General features: G+C 47.2%; 1 protein-coding gene across 1 annotated transcript in view; it reads left to right on the forward strand.

The window, feature by feature from the left end:
• LOC101544717 (zinc finger protein 345-like) overlaps nucleotides 1-10,991 on the forward strand; it is a 48,223-nt gene extending 37,232 nt beyond the window's left edge. Inside the window, exon 9 of the mRNA XM_055129564.1 lies at nucleotides 9,070-10,991. Coding sequence (XP_054985539.1) covers nucleotides 9,070-9,089 — 20 coding nt within the window. The 3' untranslated portion in view covers nucleotides 9,090-10,991. The remainder of the gene's footprint in view (nucleotides 1-9,069) is intronic.
• The last annotated feature ends 7,963 nt before the right edge of the window (nucleotides 10,992-18,954 follow it).

An 18,954-nucleotide genomic window follows, 5' to 3' on the forward strand; every position in this document is an offset into this window, starting at 1 on the left:
GGTTAGGCAAAACCGTCGATTGAATATGATGTAGTCAATTTCATTGTGGAACTGTCCCTGGGTGACTCCCATGTCCAATGTTTAGATTCGGCCTTGTAGAACTGTGAGTTACCAGGGATGGTTTTGGTTGACATGATGAACTCAGACAGTCTCTCACCCTGTTTGTTCCATTCTAGGCCATGGATCCCAATGTAGAGTTCTTCAGGAGACCTTCTTGGTCCTATCTTGACATTAAAATCACTGACAATGATCTTATAGAAGTGTGGTCTTCTTTATAGAACTTCTCCAGCTCCATGTAGAACTTCACAATTTCTTCTTCATTGTAGTTGGATGTTGGTGCGTAGACAATGAAGATAGAAACTGCCGGCAGTGAGCCACATCTATTCAAGCATAATCATCTGATTTGGGTTGTTAGACATTCGAATGAATCAATGCTCATGGCCAAGTTCATGTTGACAAGGACACCGACACCACCGACGCCTCTGTTGTTGCATGTTCCAATGAACAGTTCTTCTCCAATGCTGAAAATGGCATGATGTGATCAATGCCTTCTCATTTCAGTCAGATTAATGATGTCGTACTTGATCTTCTGCGCTTGCATCATCAGGTCCTCGATGGATGCTTCTGATGCCAGCGTACGTGCACTGAAAGTACAGACAGTCATTTTAGTCCTTCTTTGTTTTGGCAGTCTAGTTTGTCCCTGAGATTTTATCAGCCTCTCCTTGCTCATCCTTCTTAACCCTACGGTATCGGGGGCTCTTTTGGTGCCAGGCAAATGAGACCCATTGTTGTTACTGTTTTTGGTATATCAAATATATACCTGGTAGCTTGCCAGGTTCTGCCGTGTGGACGGGGTACTCTCAGTAGCTTGCCGGGCTTTCCGAGAGGGATGGAGGCCTTTAGGGAAACCTCCAATTACCCTTACAGGTGTTCCCATGGTTCACACTATATTTGAACCCCATCACATGTGGTGCGGAAAATTTGGAAAATGGGTAGTAAGTGTCCTATGATGTGTCCGGAAAGCGGCCTGGAGCGTGGCGGTGGCTGGGTAGTGGAGGTAGTGGAGGTCGGCCGATGAGGTATTTATTTGGCGTGGATAGGGTGGGTCTTCTGGGTTAGATCCCTGGCGTGGCAGAGATTGGAGGAGGCAGACAGAGGATCTTGTTTCCGGGTCTCATTGAGCCTGGAGTCCAAAGTCACAAAGTTCTGCTTTATCTGATTCTTTGGGGCTTCACTCAAATGTGAGGTTCAGCCTGAGTGTCCGGAAAGCGACCTGGAGTGTGGTGGTTTAAAATATTTTTCTTTTTCTTTTTTGGGGGGCCACACCCACTGATGTTCAAGGATACTCCTTGCTCTGCACTTAGAGATTACTCCTACTGATTCTTACTCCTACTGATACCATATGGGATGCTGGGGATCAAACCAAGGTGCCCTGCACGCAAGGTAAACATCCTCCCTACTGTACTATCGCTCTGACTGCTATGTTTGTTTATTTCTCACCCCATCAGAGGATGTTTTGTGTCTGTGCTTGGAGTTCCTTCAAGAGGATCTTAGGAGATCAAGTGTCTCCTGGCTTCAGGCCCAAAGGTTCCTTCATGCAGCACATGTTCGCCAGTCCTTTGCATTGTCTTCCTGGCCTCAATTCTTTTTTAGTTTGTTTTATTTGGGGCCAGACCAGCAGGACTCAGGATTTGCTCCTGGGTTCTGCACTCAGGGATCACTTCTGGCTTTTTTAGGGGCCCTATAGGTTGTTAGGAATCTGCCTGGATTGGCCTAAGGGTCCACCTGGCTCAGTTCTCAGGGGTTGCTATTGGTGGTGCTTAGGGATCCACCACTATCAGCCTCATGCAAGGCAGATGCCCTACTAACTCTTCTCTCTCTAACCTACTAAGAAATATTCTGTTCGGGGCTGGAGTGATAGCACAGCAGGTAGGGCATTTGCCTTGCACGTGGCCAACCCGAGTTTGATTCCCAGCATCCCACATGGTCCCCTGAGCACTGCCAGGGGTCATTCCTGAGTGCAGAGTCAGGAGTGACCCATGTGCATTGCTGGGTGTGACTTAAAAAGAAAAAAAAAGAAATATTCTGTTCATTTATGTCAAAATAGTGAATGAGTGAGCCTATACAATGGTAGTACAACTGGGAGGACTCTTGCCTTGCATGTGACCAAACCAGGTTTGATCCCCAGCATTTCATACAATTGCCCAAATATCACCGGGACTACTCAAGAAACAATCAATAGAGCCAGTCTGGGGATTGCCAAGTTCCTCACAGTGATCCTTTCTTAACTGTGGGCCTGTTTGGATGTGAGAACCTTAGAGATGTCCTCCACCTGCTATTCCTGTTCAATTAGGTACCTGTTGACTAATTCTTACCTTGCTTTTGTGATTAATTTTAGAACTCAAGCCACAGATTCAGGATTGTTGCCATTTGACATGGGAATGGGGGTGACTGAATCTGAGTGAGCTGATAAGATCCGCATATTCAAAATAAATATTATTATGCCTGCCGATGGGGATAGCTCAATGGTTCGAGCATCTGACTCGGAAGGTGGGGATGGGGCTTGATCTCTGCCACCACATCTGTGGTCTCTAGGCACCACAGGCAGGAAATTCAGAGCCTAATATAGGGAGTAGAAGACCCTTGGTCTCATAGGTCCTGAAGCTTAAGGAAACTCTTATTTTTCATATCGGTGAAATACTTTGACTTTTTTCCTTCTACAGAAAGCAAGAGCAAATGGTAATTGTTTCAAAGAACTGGTTTGCCAGTTTTCATGATAGTGTGGCACTGGAGTGATAGCACAGCGTGTAGGGTGTTTGCCTTGCACACGGCTGACCTGGGTTTGATTCCTCCATCCCTCTTAGAGAGCCTGGCAAACTACTGAGGGTATCCCGCCTGTATGGCAGAGCCTGGCAAGCTACCTGTGGTGTATTCGACATGCCAAAAACAGTAACAACAAGTCTCACAATGAAGATGTTACTGGTACCCGCTCGAGCAAATCGATGAACAACTGGACGACAATGCATGGTAATGTACTAGCGGTATGATAGAGGAAGTAGTTGATGGGAGAGTTTGCACTGTGTCCAACCTTCCACACCATCCCAGAGAGTTGACTTACAGGACTAGAGAGAAGATCCTTAGCAGACTAGCAGATCATTGAAGGATCTGTGACCATCTCAGGAATCTAGGATATGGGGGGTCCCCACAGCATCAAATACCAGATGAGCCCCAAAATGTTGAGGATTCATGATCAAAAGAGTACCCGAGACATGAAGAAAATACAATTCGGAGGAGTGTATTCACACCAGTTGGGGGCTTTCCTGCTAGGCATAGCAGCAGCCTCCCAGCAGAAGCACAGGCCATTCGTTAGGAAAAACCACACCCTGGCACACCTGTCATTTTCATAAGCACCCACAAAATTAGTTTAACTCACTAGGCCCATCTCCTGGCTCCTGGTAAGTTTATGTAAGCACGGTGAACCAAACATTGTTACACAAGCAAGAAAAAGCTAATAAAGCAATCAAATATTGACCTTTAACCAACTCACTTTTGGGGACCCTAACCCATTGTTCCTATTTGTGCTCCATCACAAGCTGCCGCTCTAGTGGAGTGGTTACAAGAAAATCAGCATATTTACGGAATAACTCCATTAACTGAAAAGTAAATTTCTAAACTTCATATTCTTACTATAACAAAAAACAAATTGTCATAGTCAAATAATAGGTCAACATGTCTGAAAAAGAGACTTTCTCCTGCACACCTGCCATACAATTGTTCTTGCCCACTGATTCAAATTTTGAAGAATTTAATTCTAGCTGGTTAAAATCCTTCTAGTACTAAACTACTAAAAGACTACTCAGCTGCACAGTGGTGAAGGGACTGTTCATGTGGCTGATCCATTTAGAACCCTGTTGAATTCACTGTATTGTCAAACTTGAGCACTGTTTGAAGTGTTGGCCAAACACAACTGTCAAGGAGTAAATGGAGAGTATCAATGGCTCTGAACACACACACACACACACACACACACACACACACACACGCACACACACAGAGGAATTCTGCTTACACGTATATTTTTCCAGTCATCACCAATCCCTGAGTCCCCTTCTGGACCACTCTTGACCCCACTCTGGTCCACGTGATTCATTTAGTTTCTACCTCACATCTGTAACCATGAACATGAACAGGGGAAGATACTCAAGAACTGGAAGTTCAGTTATATAAGTTCAGATCAAATTATATCAATTGTTTGAGCGGGCACCAGTAATGTCTCTCATTGAGAGACTTATTGTTACTGTTTTTGGCATATCCAATACACACGGGTAGCTTGCCAGGCTCTGCTGCACAGGCTCGATACTCTCGGTAGCTTGCCGGGCTCTCCGAGAGGGGCAGAGGAATCGAACTTGGGTCGGCCGCGTGAAAGGCGAATGCCCAACCGCTATACAAATTAATATCAGGGCCCAGAGAAATAGTCCACAGGGAAGTAGGTCACCCAGGTTTCATGCTTGTCACCCCAGAGGGTTCCTCAGTCCAGTCTTGAGTGATTCCTGAGCACAGAGAAATAAGTCCTCAGCACTGCTGTATTACATCCCCCCCAAACAAATGAATAAACGCAAAACATTATGTGTATCTAAGTATTAACGCTGAGTGATTTCTAAGCAATTTTTGTGGGGGAGGGGGGTGATAGGGAGGCTGGTGGGGCAGGGCTAGGCCAAGGTCCTGATTTTTTATTCCCTTAATAAAAACAAAGACTTTCTGCTCGACAGGCATCAGTCTCTCACTTTCCATCTATCCTGGAACTGGTGACCCCCGGATCACCTGATCCTATCTCAGAAAAGGGGGAAAAAAAGGAAAAAAACATGAACCAGAAAGTACTTGGTCTGGAATATTTGAAACCTGACCCTTTAAAACTCTGGCTGGAATGTAGGTGACATCACGTAATCCGTAATCCGGGTCTTTCCCCCTGGAGTCTTGCATTGGAGGTGGGTGTGGAAGTGAACTTCAGCTGCCTTTGCTGTCCCCAGTGAGGAGCGGGGAAGGGGGAACCAGGGGAAATAGAGGGGTCCCGGAAGCCTGTCCGCCGAGTGATCGCTCTGAGCGCCCTGAACCTCCGAGGTCTCTGCCTTGTGAGCGGCCAGGTCACTCCGTGAAGGTGGCCAGGGGTGGCAGCCCCTCACCTGGGACACACCGAGCGCTCTTTTTTATTTTTGCTTTTTGCTTTTTTGGGGGTCACACCCAGTGATGATCAGGGGTTACTCCTCTCTACTCAGGAATTACCCCCGGTGGTGCTCAGGGGACCATAAGGGATGGTGGGAATGGAACCCCGGTCGGTCGCATACAAGGCAAACACCCTACATGCCATGCTATCGCTCCAGCCCCAATAATAGCTTGTTCTTTTTTTTCTTCTCTTTTTGGGTCACACTTGGCGATGCTCAGGGGTTACTCCTGGCTCTGTACTCAGGAATTACTCAGGAATTACTCAGTTACTCTGTACTCAGGAATTACTCTGTACTCAGGGGACCAAATGAGAATCAGACCAGAGTCGGCTGCGTGCAAGGCAAATGCCCTACCCGCTGTGCTATCGCTCCAGCCCCAACACCAAGTGCTCTTGCGGAAAGATTTATCTCATTAATTGATTTTTAGGAAAAAAGGGAGTTTTTTCCTGAGAAGTTATTGAGAAAGATGCGTAAGTGGGGGCCCTTAGTCCCGTGGGCGGGCACTGAGGAGACAGTCACTTTCTCTCAATCCGCCTCTGACCATCTCCGGGTCCCAGGGCTACTGGGTTCTTGTTTCTCCTCACAAAGAATTTCAGAAGTAGACGAGCAGTGAAGTAAAAACATTTTATTTGGAGGACTTTGAAAGGGAGGAAGGAGAGAAAGTGGGAGAAAGTCCAGAGTTAGGCGCTCTTGAGCGCAGGCTTCCCCAAAGGTGGAGAAGCCCTTGCACACACACCCTAGCATTACGGATGGGAACATGAAAGTCTCAACAGGGGAGATGCGGGTGCCACATGTGCTGGGCCAAGTGGGCACAAGCAACACATGGGCTTGGGCACCATATGTGGCCCTTCCTTTGTTCAAGGTGGCTTTTACCGGGTTTTTCCAACCTGCCTCACTTGGAGATTCTACCTAGGTAAAACTTCATGATGGGGGGGTGGGGAGGTAGGATTGGGAATAGTGGATGGTCTACTTTTGATGTAGGCAGGCAAGTTGTTAGGGAAGGCTCCCTTCCTTAGCCAATGGCAGTCAGTTTCCTGGGAAATATCTATAGCCTGAAATTGCAAAAAACAACTATTGCAGTAAGGTTTGATTAGACAGTCTGAGGCATTGAGATATGCACTCGAAAGAAATACTTTATGGAGGATCACAAACTGTCTCTGGTGTTGTGCTGTGCCCAGAGCAGCCTGTTCAGCCCCTTTTATTAACTAGCTTAATGTTCTAACCAATGATATTCAGCCACATAGGCAGAATATGCAAATTAACTTAGTCAACAGAAACAGTCTCAAAGTCAGTTACATAATCGGAAGCATAGTCACTTAAAGTAACAGTAACAGAAAAACAATTTTTACATCCACTCCTAGCTAGGCCTGAGATTGTGAGATGTTGTACACCAACAAACAACTTTTCAGTAAACTGGAAATAAGACCCCATTAAGACTATCTCCGGGGTCGGCAACAGACCCAAAGTAGGCTGGACCCACCTCCAGCTGAAGTAACAAAAGGCCAAGAAAGGAATTTCAAAGTGGAGGGGGTGGACCCCATGAGCGGCTTATGTGAAGCAGGGAGGAGAACGACTGTCACTTTCTTCGCATCTGCCTCTGCCACCCGGGACCCAGAATTACTGGGCTCTTGTGTTGCCTTGTAGAAAAGAATTTCAGGAGTAGACAAGCAGTGAAGTAAAACAGATTTTATTTGGAGGTTTTTGAAGGGAAGGAGAGAGAAAAGTGGGAGAGAGTGGAGAGTAAAGTGCTCAAGCGAGAACCTGGGCTTTTCCAAGGGCAGAGAGACCCCCTACTCACATCCCAGCATTGGATATGAAAGTACACAACTCAAGAGGGAAGATGCGGCCAACACATGAGCTCAGCCTTGTGGGAACAAGCAGAGCAGGGCTTGAGCAGCATATGCGTGTCCTTCCTTTTTCCCTTTTTTCCAACCTGCTCTCACACAAGGCTTCTACCTAGGTAATAGTCCGTTGCTAAGAGGGTTGCCAAGGACTGCATTGGGAGGAGTTGGGAGGGGGGGATCCTACTGGGAATGTCCCCAGGCAGGCCCTTTGCTGGCCTCCTTTCATAGGCTGATTCCAAAGGAATCAAAGCTAAAGGGTGGGTTTCTCTCATCAAAGGGATCTTGGGGTGCATTCCTTTTCCTCTAGCTGGAGAAGGTTTGAGCTCCACCCAGAGATGCTCAGGGGTCACTCCTGACTCAGGAATCACCCCTGGTGGTGTTGAGGGTACCCAATACCCAAGTCAGCAGCATGCAAGGCAAACACCCTCCCTGCTGAACTGTCATTCCCACCTAGTGTGGGGGGCTGGGCACATTCTTCCTGTGCTTGGGCTGGAAAGCATTTGGCAGTGTCTTTTGATTTTTATTTGTTCCCAGTTAAGCTCATCCAGTAGGTTCTGGACTCCAGGAGATGCAAAGCTTCTCTTTTCTTTTTTTTTAAAGCTTTTTGGGTCACACAGCATTTCTCAGGGGTTCCTTCTGAGCTGCATCCAGGAATAACATTCTGGTAGTGCTCAGGGGAGCGTATGGAATGCTGAGGATTGAATCCAGGAATGGCGCTGCGTTTTACTTTCTTGGCTTTGTCATTATTCTTCCTTATCTGTCAGGTGTGTAGAATAATTCATGGGAATCTCAGCCCTTGGTATTCCCATCTGTGTCTCACCAGGGTGGGGATACAGCCTGCCACGTTGGGATGCCCTTTTCTGGAGCAGCTGGACCCCTCTTCCCTCTCTGTCACCATGCTTATCTTTGCTCTCGGATCATTAGTATGTTTTTGAGTATACTAAGAAGTTTATTGTTTAGTTTATGGGCCCAGCAATACTCACCCATGACTCCTCATGGGTCTCAGGTATAACTCCTTGCCCTGCGCTCAGGAATTGTCCCGGCGGTGCTCAGGAATCAGCAATTCTGCCTCACGCAAAGTACATGGCATCTACCATTCTCTCGTGATCCTCTTAGTAATATTTTTTTTGCCTTTGTTTTTAAATAGTGAATGAGCCCATAACAAAGCTAATTTGGGCCAGGACGTGTACAGCAGGGAGGGCACTCATGTTTCAGGCCATTGACCCATTTTCGATCCCCGGCATCCAATACGGTCCCCTGGAGCATTACATGGTCTGGTCAAAATACAAAACCCAAAAATTAGTTTGGGTAATGCCAACCTCCTGACAGCGATCCCCCACCCCCCAAAAGGTCTACCCTTTTCTATGGACCTGTTTGGATTGTGAGAGCTATTGAGAAGTCGTCCTGCTGGGCCTCGTTCTACTATGTTCCATTGAATAATTCTTACATTCTCTTCTGTTTGATTTCAAAACTCAAACCCCAGCTTTGGGATTTGGTATTATCACATTCTGATAGTGCAACAGGATCATTGATTAAAAGAGAGCTGGAAGGATTTGCTTGTTCAGAATAAATATTATTATGCCGGTGGGATTCTCGGATCAAGCATGTGGCTTAAATGGTGGGCACTTGGCGTCTGTCCCTGTCAGCACATCTATAGACTCTGGACACAGCAGGGAGGAAATCCAGAGCATAATGCCAGGAATAATAGGCTCTTAGCACCAGTGGGTGATAAAATCTGTAGTTCTAAGATTGAAAGAGGTTCTATCACTGTCACTGTCATCCCGTTGCTCATCGATTTGTTTGAGCGGGCACCAGTAACGTCTCTCATTGAGAGCCTTATTGTTACTGTTTTTGGCATATCCAATACGCACGGGTAGCTTGCCAGGCTCTGCCGTGCGGGCTCAATACTCTCGATAGCTTGCCGGGCTCTCCGAGAGGGGCGGAGGAATTGAAGAAGTTCTATTATTTTAAATATCAAAATAATACTGTGATCTTTTCTTTTATAGAATGTAAGATGGAGCAATAGCACAGCAAGAAGGGCATTTGCTTTGCACACGGCTGATCTGGGTTATATTCCTCCGTCCCTCTTGGAGAGCCTGGCAAGCTACCGAGAGTGTCTCACCTGCATGGCAAGCCTGGCAAGCTACCTGTGGCGTATTTGAAATGCCAAAAACAGTAACAAGTCTCACAATGGAGATGTTACTGGTGCCCACTCAAGCAAATTGATGAGCAACGAGATGACAGTGATACAGTGATACAGAATGTAAGCACAGGTGGTCACTGTTGAAAAGAACTGGTTTGTTGGCCCTAGTGATAGTGCAGTAGGAAGCACACTGCTTTGTCCAGGGATGGAAACTGGGTTCGATCCCCAGCACGCTATATGGTCCTACAGCCCCACTTGGACTTATCTGTGTACACTACTTGCTGTGACTCAGCCCCAACAAATAAATACAAACAAGAAAAAAAAAGAACAAAAACTTCATTAATACTGACAGTAATTTGCCCCATTAGATGTTTTCACTAGCCCCTGCAGTCTCGGCTGTAGGGGGACGCAGCCTTGACTTCATACATGCATCCCGATCTCCACATTGAGCAACAACTGAACCCAAACTCAGATGTATTTTATTTTGCTTGAAACTGGTGCTTCTGTGTTCTGTATAGGAATTATTTCAACTTGATATGCCTCTTCATTGAGTTGAGAAAAAAATTGACACATGTCAATGACCCTCACTTCTGTCAATTTTGCAAGTCCTTCTTGCAGAAACATTTGGTCATTCCTTGGAAATGCCATACATGTGCTAGGAATTGTATTAGCACGGTGGAAATGTTAGGCACCACACCTGCAGGGCTCGACATTTTTTTTAACATGGAGATGCTCAAGAAATCGAGAAATAATTGGAATCTTCTGCTGTTCTCCACGGAAGCAAGCAACCTTGATGGAATGTCTCTGATCCTGTGCACTGTGACAAAGTCGCTAGTGAGTAGTGGTACCTGCATTGCTGAGGGAATGCTGAGACAGGTGGAAAGTCTACAGAGGGTAAAAGTCCAGGGATGTTAGCAGCAAGGACAAAATTTGAGTCAGCCATCACACAAGTGTGATCATCCAAATATCCACACAGGAGAGACACTGTAGATGTGTTAAGAATGAGGGAAAGGGAGCTGGAGTGATAGCACAGCAGGGTAGGGCGTTTGCCTTGCATGTGGCAGACCCAGGTTTGAATCCCAGTACCCCATATGGTCCCCTGAGCACTGCTAGGAGTAATTCCTGAGTGCATGAGTCAGGTGTAACCCCTGTGCATCACTGGGTGTGACCCAAAAAGCAAAAAAAAAATGTGGGGAGGCTTTCTCTCAATCCAGGTACCTTTTTAAGCACAGGAAAATTCTCAGTGGAGAGAAACCTCATGAATTTCAGACATGTGGGAAGGCTTTCGCTCTGCCCTCACCCCTTACTGTGCATGTGAAAATTCATAGTGGAGAGAAGCCTTATATGTGTAAGGAATGTGGGAAGACCTTTATTCGTTACACAGTCCTCACTAGCCATATGAAAAGGCATACTGGAGAGAAACCTTTTGTGTGTAATGAATGTGGGGAGGCCTTCTCTGAATCTGGGTCCCTTCCTAATCACAGGAAGATTCATAGTGGAGAGAAACCTCATCAATGTCAGACATAGGGAAAGGCCTTCATTCTGCCTTCAGTCCTTACTGCACATATGAGAATTCACACTAGAGAGAAGCCTTATGTATGTAAAGGGTGTGGGAAGACCTTTACTACATCCTCAGGCCTTACTGCTCATATCAAAAGGCTTACTGCAACAAAATTTTGTGTATGTAAAGAATGTGGGAAGACCTTTCTGTTTCTCTCTGATCTTTGGAAACCTTGTAAAATTCATATCGAATGACTAATAAAAATTTACAATGTCAGAACAGGACCTCTCAGTAGAACCTATTTTGTTTGGACAAGGGAGTGGGAAGTGTGTAAAGTGTACTTTGTGGCTTCTACAAAAGTGCTACAAGCACAATGTTTTGAACATCTCAAATCTATGGGAATCCCCAAAACTCTGGCAGGAAGTAAGAGAGTGTTTGGGGTCCTTCAAAATGTACAGGGGGAGGCCTGGAGCTATAGTACAGCGGGTAGGGTGTTTGCCTTGCCAACACAGGTTTGTCTTGCCGACACAGGTTTGCCTTGTCGACACAGGTTCTATACCCAGCATCCCATATGGTCCCCTGAGCACCGCAGGAGTAATTCCTGAATGCAGATCCAGGGGTAACCCCTATGAAACATCTGGTGTGACCCCAAAAAGCAAAAAAAAAATGTACGGAGGGGGAGGGGCGTGAGGATGACCGTGATGGGAAACCTTTTTAAAAAAAGGGTCAGGAAAAGGAGACAGCACTCTGGGAAGGCTTTTGCCTTGCCTTGGCTAACCTGGGTTCGATCCCCCGCACCATAGAAAGCCTTGTACTCCCCACAACTTTAATTCTGCTGTGACCACCCCCAAATAAAGCTAGGGTACTGGTGTAGCAGTGTGGGGGGCTGCAGAGATGGGCTAGAATCAGGGGTCTCTTTGCAGAGAGCTCAGAGAGTCCTGAGGTGCCTCAGTAGGTTCTGGAAGGAGGCTAGGATCGGGGTAGACGTTCGTTCCTGAGAGAATCGACCCTGGACAGGGAAGAAAACACTCCACAGAGCCATCTTGTGGCGACAGAGAGGAAGTGGCGTGTTCTGGGTTTACAGGGAAGATTTTCAGCGCTGGGTTTTGCTTCAATGATCAAGAATCAAGCCTCAGGCAATAGAGCAGGAGAAAAGTGGGTAGAAAAGTGCTCCCCTTGCAGCAGTTAAACCAGGTGTGAACCCAGGCACTCCATATAGTTCCCCAAGCACCTACAGGAGTAATTAATGAAAGAATAGCTAGGAGTCACCCTGGAACATTGCCGGATGTGGTCCCCAACCAGAAACTAGCAAACAAAAACCATAACCTCAGTTTCTTTGTCAGCTGATTCCTTCACCTCAGGCCCGGGGTACCGAGATGAATCTTGCTTCGACCTTACCACCTACACACAGAACAGGGAAAGGGCATTTATTGAAATGTAGGGTGATGAGATATGGGGGTGACCAAGACAGGAAACCTTTCAGATGGGGTTCTTCGAGATGGAATACAGGGGAGGCAATGCTTTGTGGTCAACAAAGATCAATTCCCTGCACTATGTAGGGTCCCTGAGCGCCCACAGAAGTTCTGCTGTGGCCACCGACCCCCCCCCCCCCAATAAAGAACCCAGTGTCACTTGCCCAGTGAGTCAGTATGGTAGGTGGGGAGGGGACGAGAATCACGTTTCTTTATTGGGGGGAGGGGTCACACCCAGCGATGCACAGGGGTTAGTCCTGCCTATGCACTCAGGAATTACCCCTGGCGGTGCTCGGGGGGCCATATGGGATTCGGGAATCGAACCCGGGTTGGCTGTGTGCAAGGCAAACACCGTACCCACTGTCCTATTGCTCCAGCCCGATCATGTTTCTTTATGTTACCCAAACCCCATTAGGAATAGCAAATCCTCAACACACAAATAAGAAGCCAGAGACACTTGTGGGGTCAGTCAGTGTGGCGGCAAGCATCTGGTCAGAGGGCCCACATAGATCAATGCTCAGGGGTTGGTCCCGCCAATTGTTAAATATTCCTGTCAGTGCGCAGGGAACTATATGGGGTTCAAGAGTTCCAAGCGCCTTACCCACTGTTATCCCACTATCGTCCCAGGCTGCGTGCTTGATCTTTAATGACCCCCAGAATTGACGCAAACCTGAGGGCTGGAAATCTTAAGGGTGGGAAACTCGGGCAACGGCAGTTCTGCCTAACCGCCACGAGATGGCGCTGTGGGCGTTTCTGTCCCTCCCTAGGCCCGTTTCTCTAAGAAATTTCCACCCTTGGGTTTGCTTCAATGTTAGGTATGACGTAATTAAAGATTAAGCATGAAGCCGTTGGTGTGCAGCAGTAACAGAGCCCTCAGGGCTCTTGCCTTGCATTCTGCAGACTTGAGTACCTTCGCTGGTACCCCGTATGGTACCCCAATTATGCCAAGATTGATTCCTGAGTACAGTGCCGGTAGTCACCCCTTAGCATCTTCAATTGTGACTCCCAACGCATAAAAAAGAAAAGAAACCAGAGTAACCTCAATCCGATGCCTGCAGATTCCTTTGGATGTACCCTTAGTGGGGTACCGAGATGAATCTTGCTTCCACACCCCTCATTCTCACAGAACAGAAGAAGAACTCCCTCAGAAATATTGGGTGTCAGGTTGTGGGGTGAACGATTACAGTAAACTTTTATGAAGCAGTTCAGCCAGAGATTAGCAGAGCGAGTTTATAACTTGCCTTGATCAGAGAGAGAGAGAGAATATAACATTTTTATTTAAATTATTTTTAGCTTTTTGGGTCACACATGGCAATTTCCAGGGTTACTCCTGGTTATGCACTCAGGAATTCCTCCTGGCGGTGCTTGGGGAACATATGGGATGCTGGGAATTGAACCCGGGTCAGCCGCGCGCAAGGCAAATGCCCTACTCGCCGTGCTATTGCTCCAGCCCCTTAATTACATTTTTTTTAAATTTAAATTTTATTGAATCACCATGTGGAGGGTTACATAGTTCTCAGGATTATGTCAGTTATACAATACTCAAACATCCTTCCCTTCACCCATGCCCATATTCCATCACCAACCACCCCATTAAACCTCCCGCCCTCTCCCGCCCCCCCAGTCCCCGCCCTTGTAAATGATAAGTTTCACTTCGTTTACGCTTTATCTTGGTTACAGTCCATGTTTCAACACATAACTCACTATTGTTGCTAGGGTTTCCCCCAAAAAAGAAAAGACAGTCCCACTGTCAAGGAAGCATTTGATGGCTCTCCATTGCTGAGAATGTAGAGAAATTAAGTCCCGCTGTTTGTTACATAACTTTTCTATTTTTTTCTCCCCTTGTCCCGCGCCACCGAGATCATGCCTGTTTAGTAATCACCACGCTGCCTGACAAAGGGAAAACAAACCAAAAAAGATGGTTATTTCCCGTCATCAGCCGGCGTGGGGCTCTGGCTTAGTTGATAGCCTGGTAGAATGTCTGCAAGCAGTTTCTGGAATCAAAGGTAATACGCTGGTATCGGCCCCGGCTCGAGATTCCACCAGTGTCCCGCTGTTCCAAGTACTTAATAATTTATTCCCTTGTATCCCATTCCCACGCCACCAGGTCCGTGTCAGCTTAATGGACATCATACTATGGTTAACGCCACGCCGAGTTTCTTCCCGAGAAAGAAGGATATTTCTTCTCAGCCGGCGTGGGGATATGGCTTAGTTTAGTCTATAGAGATGGCTACCACTTTGGTAGCCTTCAATATTTCAGCAAAAGACTTACTATTCTTGTTAGGATTTCCCACCAAAGTCCGACCCGTTAAGAAGGAACCATTTCATATTGGTGATGATTAAATGACAATAGGTTGCGCGGCCATGGCAGCGGCCTCGCGGCTTTGAATTTCTGTATAAAGTCCAGGGAAAGTACAGCCAGAAATTACATGTCGCCACAAACTTTAACCCTATTATGGTCCCCCCAAAGTCCAACCCATTACAAAGGAACCATTTCATATTGCTGATGATTAGATGACATTAGGCTGCCGAGGCCGCACGGTTTTGGGTTTCTATATAAAGTCCAGGGAAAATTCTGCCTAAAATTCTATCGTTACAATCTTTTCCCCTTCAACAAAAAACTCAGTACTATTGTTTGGAGTATCCCCCCACGGTAAGCCCTGACAAAAAGGAACATTTACACGTTGCTGACAATCAAAAGATATTAGGTTAGATTTCTATATGAAGTCCGGGGAAAATTCTTTTGGTAATTGCATCACTCGCTGGCAGCGCCTGGGCCAGAAGCTCCGAGCACACAGTTTGGAGGCATTTTGGTGGCGCCGCTCGTGTCCAAAGTGGTTCAGTTGCCTCCGGGGTCGATCTCGCGCAGGGCCGGAAAGCCTTAATTACATTTTTTAAAAATGAAAACTTGCTCTTTCTTTAGTGACGTAGCCTGTAGGTGATCCTGGGAGGGGAGGTGTTCCCGGCGCGCCTTCCGCCCAGAGATGAACCAAGAGCCGCGGCACGAGAAGCAGAGCCTCCCGCCTACTGACTGTGATCCTGAGGTCTCCTAACCCATTTTGGCACCAGAGCAGATTCTTGCAGCCATGCATTTTGACTGCGAACTGAGCCTAAATATTAGAAACCCAAAACCGCGCGGCCGCAATCCGCGCGGACTCAAAGTCTTCACCTTTACCAAGGAAGAGAAATTATTAGATGATGCTTATTCAGCAGGCCTGATTGTTGGGGGAAAATTTCCAATCAACAATAGTGAGTTCTGTATGGAAATATGAAATGTACTCAATATATAGAGAGAATAATGGGAATATCATCAGCTACTTAGATGGGGGAGGGGTGGGAGGGGGGTGTATCGGGGTTCTTGGTGGTGGAACGGGTGCACTGGTGAAGGGATGGTGGTTTAATCAGTATTTGACTGTGACTTAAACCTGAAAGCTTTGTATTTTTTTTGTTTTCACGGTGGTTCAATAAAATATTTCTTTAAAAAAAAAATGAAAACTTGCCTTCCATGTGGCAGATGAGGTTCAATCCCAGGCATTTATACTGGTCCTCTGAACCCCGCGGGCCCACACAAAACCCCCATATAAAATTTAAAATCCTCAGCAGTAGGGCTGGAGCACAGTGGTTAGGGCATTTGCCTTGCACTCGGCCAACCTGGGTTCCCAGCATCCCATATGGTCCTCTGAGTACCACCAGAAGTAATTCCTGAGTGCAGAGCCAGGAGTAACCCCTGTACATCGCTGGGTGTGATCCAAAGAGAAAAAACAAACAAACAAACAAACAAAAACACCTCAGCAGAATTGATGTATTTAGAATTTCCAGAGAAGGATATTGGCTGCTGAGGTGCATTATTACCATTTTAAATAAGTTCTTCCCAACCCACCCCAAGTTCCTCTGACGGCAGGTACCTTCACCCCAAACTTCTGGAGTTGTTGGAGTTGAATCTGGCCTTTACCATCCTCCTTACAGAGAACAGAGGACTTGGGACTTTTCATTTGTATAGGAACCCCAAAGTTCTCTTAGGGAGGGAGGAAGATACACTGTCATAAATGTGGGGTGCGGGGGGGTGGGGTGGGATGACGGGCTGGAGACCTGTAAGAACAGGTTGGTTTGAAGAGATTGTACTGCGGGAAGGCACAATCATCTTCTGTGCTCTCCGTGGGCTCTATCTCAGGCACAATATAGGGTCACCTGAGCTGCCCTAAAAAATGTTACAGCCATCCACAACCTACACTCCAAAATAAAGAAGCCAGAGCCACTAGCTTGGCCAGTCAGCTCTGTGGGCTATAGAGTGGGTCAAAGATGGGTCTTCTCTGTAGAGAAATATTTTTTTTTTTCCTGCAGAAATTCTGAGGGTCCTGGGAAGCTAGAGCGGGTTCTCAAGGCAGGTCAGGACCAAAGATGAACATTTTTTAGAGAAACGTCCCAGGGGAGGGATGGAGACGCCCCACAGCGCCCTCTAGCGGTGTATTGGCACAATACAATACACAATACACCTGCCTAAAGAATGCCGGTCCTTGGGTTTGCTTCCATGTTAACGCGCAGGTCACTAGGATCAAGCAGGCCGCCTTAGGCCACGCAATGGTAGCTGAGCATCGAGAGTGCTTGCCTCGCATGGGGCGACCCGGGTGTCAGGATTGAACCCAGCAGCATAGCATGTGCTTTGCCCTCAGTAGAATCTCTTCCTCTAAGCCCCCTTTCGCAAACAGTTCCTCTCCCAATCGTCCCCACACCTTCGCGGTATTCCATGGAGGAAGGTGGTGGAAGCAAGACTCAGCTCAGCATCTCCAAGTTTGGCCTGAAAGAATCCGCCGTGAAAGGCTTTTGTTTTTTTGTTTCGGGGACCGCACCCGGCGATATTCGAGGGTTACCCCTGCCCCTGCATTCAGGAATCACTCCTGACGATGCTCGGGAGAATGTATGGGGTGTAGGGATAGAACCAGGATCGCCCCATACAAGGCAAGAGCCGTCCCGGCTCACTTTTTGATCCATGGCCCTACGCTCTGTGCTTGATCCTTAATGATCCCATACTCAACATTGAAGCAAAGAAAAGGGCTGGAAAAGAAAAGCGTGGGAAAGTTGCGCCGCGGCAGTTCCACTGAATCGCCACGAGATGGCGCCGTGGGGAGTTTCCGTCCCTTCCCAGGCCCGTTTCTCTAACAATTTTCCATTCTTAGAAAATTTGGGTTGCCCATAACGAACCAAATTTGGGTTTGGATTCTTTGGATTGCCCATAAGAGGAAACTTTCAAAGGGCTATATCACAGATATCACAAGGTGGGTTCAGAACTTTTCTTGCTCAGAGCGAAGAGAACAAATAATGTAAGAAAATAACCTTGCCTTGCTCATTCCAGGCCAGGTTCAATCCTCTGCACCCCTCGAGGTCCAGAGACAAAGCTGGGGCAACCCACTCGACACCCTGAAGAGATTCAGCTATATACCCCACAAAGATCTGAAGGCTGGAATCGAACCCAGGTCACTCAAATGAAAGACAAGCACCCACAGGCTCTCCTACCGATGCACCTGTGGAAGCGGCTTGCTTGATCCTTAATTACCCCATACTTAACACTGAAGCAAACCCAAGGGTGGAAAATTCTTAAGAGAAATGGGCCTGGGGAGGGAGCGGAATGCCCACAGCACCATCTCGTGGCATTTCAGCAAAACTACCGCGGTCTGACTTTTCCCACGCTTAAGATTTCCAGCCCTTTTCTTTGCTTCAGTGTTAGGTATAGGGTCATTGAGGATCATCAAGCAAGCCGCTTGGGTCGCTGCAGCGGGAGCAGAGCAGTTAGTGCTCTTGGCTTGCTGTCACAGGCCCCTGGTTCTTTCTTTGGCTCTCCATACAGCCCCACCATCATGCCGGAGTGATTCTTGAGTGCAGAGCCAGGAGAAACCTCTGAGTGTTGCTGGGTTTGTGGCCCTAAAACCATGAACAAACGAAATAAAAACAAAACAGCGTGAGTCCCTTATTGGAGGATTCTCTCACCCCAATGTGGGGTTTTCTGAGCTGTATCTTTCTGTATCCATGCTGCCTATTCCTTGTAGAAGAGGGTTGGGCACTTGCAGAACGTGGGGTGATGGGGTGTGGGTTGCTCATAACAGGAAATATTTCTAAATGGCTCGTTCACAGGCATAGCAAAGTGGCTTCAGAAGTTTTCTAGCTCAGAGGGAAGAGAACAAAACATAAAAGAAATGACTTTGCCTTGCTGTTCCACGTCAGGTTCAATCCTCTGCACCCCTCGTGGTCCAGAGACAGAGCTGGAGCAACCCACTAGACACTCGAGGTGATTCAGCTATATGCCCCACAAGATCTGAAGTCGAGAATCGAACACTGGTCACCCGTGTGAAAGACTAGCACCCGCAAGGCTCTCCTACCACTGCAACTGTCGAAGCTCCGTGCTTAATCCTTAATTACCCCATGCTTAACATTGAAGCAAACCCACGGGTAGAAAATTCTACCCTGGGGAGGGACGGAAATGCCCACACCGCCATCTTGTGGCGTTTTGGCAGAACTACAGTGGTCCTAATTTTCCCACGTTTAAGATTTTTCAGCCCTTCTCTTTGTTTAAATGTTAAGTAGGGGGTCATTAAGGATCCAGCATGCAGCTTGGGCCGCTGCAACGGGAGTAGAGAGGATAGGGCTCTTGCCTTGCATCATTAGGACCTGGGTGTATTCGTAGCTCCCCATATGGTTCTTCACTCATGTTCGTAGTGATTACTGAGTGCAGAGCCAGGAGAAGGCCCTGAGCATATCCGTGTGTGGCCACAACCATAAAGGA

The sequence above is a fragment of the Sorex araneus genome, chromosome 2 (assembly GCF_027595985.1).
Source record: "Sorex araneus isolate mSorAra2 chromosome 2, mSorAra2.pri, whole genome shotgun sequence".
Lineage (NCBI taxonomy): Eukaryota > Metazoa > Chordata > Mammalia > Eulipotyphla > Soricidae > Sorex > Sorex araneus.